Source organism: Octodon degus, unplaced genomic scaffold, assembly GCF_000260255.1.
Source record: "Octodon degus isolate 3935 unplaced genomic scaffold, OctDeg1.0 scaffold00306, whole genome shotgun sequence".
Classification (NCBI taxonomy): Eukaryota; Metazoa; Chordata; class Mammalia; order Rodentia; family Octodontidae; genus Octodon; species Octodon degus.
This window is the reverse complement of record NW_004524882.1, coordinates 145,776-153,882: the sequence shown is the minus strand read 5'-3', so window position 1 is coordinate 153,882 and position 8,107 is coordinate 145,776. Positions and strand designations below refer to the sequence as shown.

The window sequence follows — 8,107 nt, the reverse complement described above, 5'->3', positions numbered from 1 at the left end:
AGAGAGAGACAGAGAGAGACAGAGAGAGACAGAGAGAGACAGAGAGGAGAGATGGAGAGAGAGAAGAGAGGAGAGGAAGAGAGAGAGAAGAGAGGGAGACACAGAGACAGAGGCAGAGTGAGAAAACAAGAGAGAGGACTCATGTATGTCATGTGTAGGCATTTTTAACTAACATATGCAGGACTTAATTGACCCACTTGGCAATTAGACTAATAGAAAACATGCAAAACACACTAAACATCTCTTTTTAAGAAGTTTATTGATCACCAGTAATTTGTTACTCAATTAATAGTATTTTCATTTAGTAGAGCAGTATTTTGTGCAATTCATGAATAAGACCAAGTGTTTGTGTGGACAGGAGTAGGGTCACCATACTGGTATGTCACAAGGGATTGTTCTCGAAGGTATTTTGTTTGGTGAAATGAAGCTTTCTTGGGTTGGCTTGGTTTGATGCTTTAGTAATATAAAAAAGTCTTTGCACTTTTCCTTCTACTCTTCATGGTCTGGTTCTAAGTATACTTCCTTTCCTTTTCTTCTCCCACTATTTGCCGAGCTCTGTGGGGCACAGTGACAGGTTTGTCTCGACAACCAACACAAAGCCAATCTGGTACATTCTAGAACGTCAGCATCCACTCTATTTTGAGCTTCTACATCAATTTGGGTTTGATGTAACGATCCATTTTCATTCAAATATGACTTTTTTTGGTACCAGAAATCAAACTCAAGACCTTCAGCTTGCAAGGCAACAATACTACTCTTAATATTTTAGAAGAGGGAAAAAAAATAAAACTTCTACATCAGGACCTATAATTATTTTAATTTTGTTACTTTGTGCTTTATTGTCCTTTTGAAACATCATGAAAATAAAGTTAACAAATGACTGTTTTTCTAAGTTTTATCACAGTGACTCATTTCATCACTGGCCGTTGAATACCAGGGACATAGATGCATTAGAACCATATTGGGCTCCAGTTTATGGGGACAAAACTGATAAAACCTCAGCTATAGGTCCCTGAAAACTATATGAAGAGCTGTTTCTCTACTAATGAGGCTTGTGACTTTGATGAGGTCAGTCTCAACTTCTTAACTTAGCAAACAGGAAGAATAGTGGGTTTCTAGCTACTCAACAGATTTAAATTGACCAGTAAGGTATTATTCTGCAAAAGTATATAATCTGAAACAAATTCCTCTTGTTGGAAAATGACATTAGGGATCACTCAACCTATTTTTTCTCCTTTCTTCACTCCTTCCTTCCTTCATCTTCTTTGCCTTTCTTTTTCTTTTTTCTTTTCCTTTCCTTTTCTTTCTTTGGTTCTTTCTTTGGCATCACTGGGCCTTGAATACAACACCTTCACACTGAGGTACTTATCCAGCCCTTTTATAGTTTCTGTTTTGAGACAGGGTATCGCTAAGTTCTCTAGGCTAGGCTTAAACTTGTGATCTTTCTGCCTCAGCTTCTCTGAGTTCTGGGATTACAGACATGTGCCACTGTGGCCAACCTATTTTAGATTAAAGACTTGGTACTTTCTGGGAGAGGTAAACTGATAATCCTAACACAAACGCTATATTAGATTACATTCTAAAACATAAGCAAGCCAGTATTAACTGTCCACTTTAATAGGTATAGGAGCCTCTCATATCCAAGTGATGTATCTTTTCTCTTTTGGTATTGCAAGTATCTAATATAATCATCAGACATAATAACACTCAGTAAAATTTGATTGTGATAAGATTGAGCTTTTAAAAACCCAAAGCCTGACTTAACAGTCAGTTTGTTACTGAGAACTTTTTGGTCTCATGGTTATGGAATTTGCAAAGTGAAACACGTAATGAAGGGCAGCCATCATAATGATGGGAATATAAACTTTGAGCTGACTTTCAAAGACCATCACAATCCCGTTTGTTTGCCTTAGATCAATTTATTCAACCTTTACTTCATCAGTAATATGGAAGTAATAACAGCAAAGCCTCCACTACAGGTCTGTTGACAGTGTTAAGTTTAAGGAAAGTTCCAGCATGGTGTCTGATACATGGCTAAGCGCTACATTGGTTGTAATTAGTGATTAATATCCATGCTTTTCTAAATGTGAGGACTTGTGTCATGTTAGAATTGACTACTAGATATGATGATTTAAAAGACTGACCAGGAATGTAAAAAGGGACAGACTACATGTGGTTTTGTTCAAAATTATTGCAGTTAGGCTCAATTTTTTCCATCTGGCATCACAAAGATCAAATCAGTGTCACAGGTCAGCCAATGCATTGAGGCGAGAGTGCCTTTCTTGGCAGGAGGTGGCCCTCTCTGAGGTCATGGCTCCTCAGCCTGGCTGCTGAAGCACACAATCACGCCTTTCTGTTTGCTCCTGTCCTTCTTCATGCTCACCAGGTACAAAGACAGGAGACTGGCCCAGCACAAGTCGGAAATAGAGTGTTTCACCCCCAAAGGGAGTATGGGAAATGGTGGGAGAGCAACAATGAGCAGGTAAGCAAACTGTGAGTGGCTTGAGGTGGTGTGACATCCATGTTTGCGAGCTGGAGGAACAGGTGGCTCCCTGCTGTGGGTTCTTGCTCCACTGTGAGTCCCGTACTTTGTCTCTAATCTGGGCCACAACTGTTTTCTGTGTGTGTTTGATTTGCAAAAGCCATGCCATCCTCATGGGAAGTAAAGGGAGCCTCCTGTCCCAGATGCTGCTGGCTCTCAGGGTTGTGCGCTTTGCATGTCTGAAGCCTTAGTCAATCCCTCTTAAGTTTTCACTTTTTGGTCTAATGGTTTTGGAGTTTGCAAAGTGAAAGAGATTGGAGGAAATTTACATTTCAGGGCTATGCAGTCACTTACTAAAAAGAAATGCAAAAGCTTAGAACTGGTTTTGAGGTGAAAGATCACAACTGAGGGAATACTCCAGACCCTGATGCCAGACAAGCTTGGAAATTAATCTGATTTACTTTGAATATAACGACAGTTCACAGCCAAGAGCGAACACCGTGCCAAACCAGTGGACTGCAGAGCAAGAAACTTTTCTGGAACTGAAATCAGGAAAGCTCATCCTCCTCTTGCTACTGCACCTTTGCAGCTCCTTGACTCCCCTGTGTTGTTGATGAATCCTCCCTGTCGCTGCGCTCTGCATGTTCTTTCGTACCAGGCACTTCCAACTGAGTTGTTCTCAGTAAACTGGGGCATTTAGAACTGTAAACATTCTCAGAGCTATGTTGCATGAAATGAACGTGCTTCTCTGCATGGGACTTAGTTTCAACAAAAGGGCTCTGGAGAGAAAGGCAATCAGGACTGTCATTAGACAGCTGCGGAGTGCGAGAGAATCCTTATGCTGTGCAATCACTTGCCGTGAACTAACTCTTCACTTCTACTTTGTTGTGCTGCTTCCCGGTTATCTGTGGTCCAGGGTATAGAGGAAAACTGTTGCACATTAGCCTGGATGAGAGAAAGGGAGAGGGCCAGGAAGTGGCGTGTGTCCACGTGTGTCTGCATGCACTGGCAGTACAGCTTGAGACCCAGCTGCATACAAGAAGATGATGCTGTTGAACTCTGTTAAAATTTCATCCCCAACGTTGTGTTTGCTTCCTCAGTGGTGGGTCCCTTCTTCTTTTCAAAATAATGTATCACTGCTTCCAAGGGCCTCTGCATTACACAATCATTGGTGCCAATTCACATGGTAGTCTGAAATGTTCCCAGAGGTAGGCAGTGCACAGGCCGACCAAGGAACAGCAGTAGTCCTGGCCACGGCTCCCAGAGACAAGGCAACAAGAGGATTGCGTACAGGCATAGTACTTCCTGTTAGCCTTCTGCTCACCATCTCTTTGTACAGTTGTCTTTGGAGCTCAGTGCTCCTGGTAGGTGAGCCTCGCTTGAAGATACTGTCAGAGCAACTCAACTGCCCACTGCTGGGTCTCCTAGTTTCTTTTCACTTATGTTATGAACTGGCCTACTTTCCATCCTTGTGAACGAACTGGGCATGCATCACCGTGCCAAGGTGGAAAAGGCAAAAGTGACTGCACTAAATGAGGGCGTCAGGGATATGTAACTTCTGATTCGGAATTTAAAAGCCCAGCCTGTGTGGCTGCCTATCAAACACGACAAGCAACTGATGAGGGATAGATGCTAGAAATCTGCTCTGGGAATTTCATGAGTCTGTTGGCTATGGCAATAGGACCCTGAATGCGCCCATCTCATGTGAGTCAGTGAAGCTATAAACTGGTGTTTTTGAATAATCCTTTAATGGAGTAAGTCGTGGATCTGTCTACGGGGAGCGCGACATCTCAGGCATGCCAGCCAGTGTTCACAGGGACGTTCAACCCATGTCAGAACGCTCAGTTCACTCTGGCTGCCCCCAGTACCCAGAAGGCGGCTCATGTGGGGAAAACCGACACTAAAACAAACGGACCAAGCGGGATCAGATCGCTAGCTCAGTAGACCTTTTCCTGGAATGGCCCAAGTTTTTCTACAGCAGCAAAAGTCCACTGAACTTTTGTTCCCTTACTTGTTTGGCTATAGATAAGGTAATGTCAAGACTCAGGACAGTGGTAGGTCCTGCGGGGGAAGAGAGAAAAAGACATTTTGTCGAAGTAATGACTTTAGCCCCACAAATAGGCAGAGCTAATTAGGAATAAATGATCCTTTCTAATTTATTTTCCTTCTCATTTCTTTAGCACTAAAAGTCTCTTGGAGGTAGTTGCGTTGAGCCCTCCCTGCTCTGATAAAGCTTTCCCTCGGGGAACAGAGAAGTTCCGCAGATGTACAAAACCCCAGGAGCAACACTCACCAGCCCTTTGTACCTGTGATGCTCTCCAGCTTGCGTGACCACGTGAATAACCCCACACAATAGCATTTGCCTGGGAGTAATAAAGTCAAAATGAGTATTATGAGGCAATACATCAAAGACAAGACTTACATAAAAAGTTTCTAAGTGAAGACCACAGTAGTTCATTGTAGTCTTCTGACTGCGGAACTGAAGGGCTGGGATGAAGCGAGCTGTGTACATGAGGTGGCTTTATACACTTATTCTCTATATATTACAGGGAAGGCTAGTGCCTTGTCATCCACCCCATGGCTTCCCCAGCTGCTGCCCTCCTCAGGCCTTACATTTATTCTGAAAAGATTGGGGCCGGCTCAGTGGCCTTTGCTGCACATCCAATCCCAGAAAGCCAAGTCTCCTTCTCCATCTCACAGACCTCAGTGTCCTGTCATGGAACTATAGAACGGACAGGACTCCCTAACTGTGCGGACGATTTTCCTAAAGCCAGCAGCCGCAGGAGAGTCCTTGTTGTCTGCACTCTGATGTGTTTACGCTCCACTCCAGGAAAGATCTCACACGTTCTGCACCTCCCAGTCACTCTCGAAAAAGGGTTTCTTTATTCTAGAAAAACTGAAAGGCCAATCCAACCCTACCAGGGCTAGCAAAAAGGAGGGTGCTAAGGAGTTATTTTTATTAGGACTTTTATATTTTTAACTTTTATAATATTTTTATATTATTAAAGATTTTTTGTTGCTACTATTTCATGAGATCAATATGTGAAATATTAATTACAATCAGTTAAGGAACTGATTTTCAGCAAGTATATGCTGTTTCTAATTTTAGTGGTTTAAAGTGATGGTTTTAGAAAATTCAGTAACCATAATGCTACTTGCTAATTAGATGGGATCTCAGACTTGAAAGATGGCCCTAAAAGATGATGCCTGTTAAAACTGTTTTGTCTTATTCACTATCTCTTCCCTGACATAAAGGTTATTTACTGAGCACCTACTATGAGCCAAAAAAAGATTCTGCAGACAAATGAATAGGACATGACAAGGAGGTTCGCAGATCTGTAGTATATGAGGGAACAAAGAAAACTAATAATTGGAAATTAATTCCTCTCCAGAAGGGCAATATGTGCCTCAGCATACATTTTATATCATAAACTGTAGTGTAGACCAGTAATAATTATGCACTGTAAACATGTCCTAATTAAAAATACTAAAACAAGAATAAAGAGTAATTAAAATTAAATAGTAACATCTAATTTGAGTCTTCAGAAAGGATAGGCGAACAGTCCTGTGAAAATCAGAGTCTAGCAAAGACTGTGTTTTTCTGACAGTAGAGGCCAGCTAATTGCTTAGCAACACATTAGTAATTTTGCAGTGGTGTTCACTTGTTTCTGCTCCAAAGTAAACTTCAAACCAGTATTCCAGTTTACATTTAGAGATCTAAAAGCCTAAGGTTAATAAAGATAATAATGATTACTATTATTACTATAATTGCTATGGATTAGGCATTGCATATTAAGTTTCTTGTCTTTTGTTTTGTTTTGTTTTGTTTTGTTTTGTTTTGTTTTGTTTTGGCAGAGCCGGGGATTGAACTCAGGCCCTTGCGCTGGCCAAGGAAGTGCTCATTCCCCTGAGCCATCTCCTGGCCCCGGAGTTTCTTTATACATGTTATGCATTACTCTCTCCCTAGAAAGTGTAACGAAAGTTCTTCCTTTCTATGGTATATATGAGAAAGGTGAGGTTCAAAAATATCAAATAGGGCCGGCCTGACAGCGCAGAGAGTAAAGCGCCCGCTTGGCAGAGCACAGCGGCTGGGCTTTGATCCCAGCGTGCTGTGCTGGCCCCGTGGCCGGGGCACACTGAGATGCCAAGGAAAAGGGCGTGTGGCACGCGCCTATAATCCCAGCACTTGGGAAGCTGAAAACAGGAGAATCACTGAGTCTGATTTACATACTGAGACCCTGCAGACCCTGACCTAAATACAGGGGAAAAAAAAGAATATCAAATAATTCAAGTATTAGATTAAAAGGACCGTCAAATCTATTTCAGTCACTAACCAAGATGGGATCATTTCAATTCTTCAATCGCAATTTTCTGTAAAATGAAGGAATATAAGACTTCTCTTACTGTAGTGGTGTGAAAATTAGACTACGAAAGTACAGTGCTCAGCATTCTCCCTAATACTCAGCAGACATTTATTAATTTCAGATAATACAGCTATTAGTGTTTTCATCCTATATCTAGCCACCATGGCTATTCTTCTAAAAACCAATTTAGATAAGCGAAAATGGAAGCTAATCACACGGTCCTTCTTTTAAAATCCATACGCTGTCATGGTTACCTATGAAAGCATCCGACATTCGTTGGATACTTAGATAAATCAGATACTATTTTAAGAGATTTATCTGTATGATCTTTTATCTCATCTCTGCAAATAAGTAAACGGCAAACTGAAACTGGGACACACTTCAGTCAGATTCTGGAATTCACAACCCCACCCTTGTGATGTCTGCCAACTAAGATACAACCCAAGCTCACACGTGGCGTGCAAGGCCCTGCACGGACTGACTCCGGCCCTGAGTATTCCAGTCAGCCAACCAATGAAAGCAGAAAGGGCGCCTTTTGGTATATAAGCAGCACTGTTTTGAGAACCATGGTGTACTCAGGAGAGCATAAGAAAATCTTCACCCGAAAGATGATCGTAATACAAATAAAACTCATCAAGAGAACCCAAAATGCCTAAAACTTGGGCTAAGGGGCTGTATCTGATCCACATAATACAGCCTCGATTTTCAGAAGAGGCAGATAACACAGCTTCAAGGCCAAGTTTCAAAAATTCCTACAATAAAATTATTGTGTTAGTCTAAGGAAGCCTAGACCAAATGAAGAAGATACTCCATAGGGGTACAAAAGACAGTGCCACAGCCAGCACTATAAACTACATGCCCTTACCTAACAAAACCTTGAGAAATCCTACAGAAATTAGTTTTATTTCACTAACTTGACACTAAAGTTACTTATTTATCAGCCAGCTGTTCTCATTATTTGCTAAACCATTAGTCAGTTAATGGCATGAAATATATTGATCAAAAAAGAAACAATTGGGCCGGCCAAATAGTTCAGCAGATTAAAGCACCTGCAAGCAGGAACAGAGGCCATGGGTTCCATCCCCGGGCCTGCCGTGTAGGCCCCACTCACAGGGCATGCTGAGATGGCAACTGAGATTGGGCATGGTGGTGCACACCTGTAATCTCAGCTCTTGGGAGGCTTTAAGCAGGTGGATTACTATGAGTATGATCCAGTAGTGAGACCCTGAACCCCCTGTAGACCCTTCCTTAAAAAATACAA

The 8,107-nt window shown here is 41.9% G+C and overlaps 1 protein-coding gene across 1 annotated transcript in view; it reads left to right on the top strand.

Moving 5' to 3' along the window:
* Positions 1-8,107, top strand: part of Grm5 (glutamate metabotropic receptor 5) — a 585,509-nt gene that overhangs the window by 567,869 nt on the left and 9,533 nt on the right. Inside the window, exon 9 of the mRNA XM_004647439.1 lies at positions 2,387-2,482. Within this exon, the coding sequence (XP_004647496.1) occupies positions 2,387-2,482 (96 nt within the window). The remainder of the gene's footprint in view (positions 1-2,386; positions 2,483-8,107) is intronic.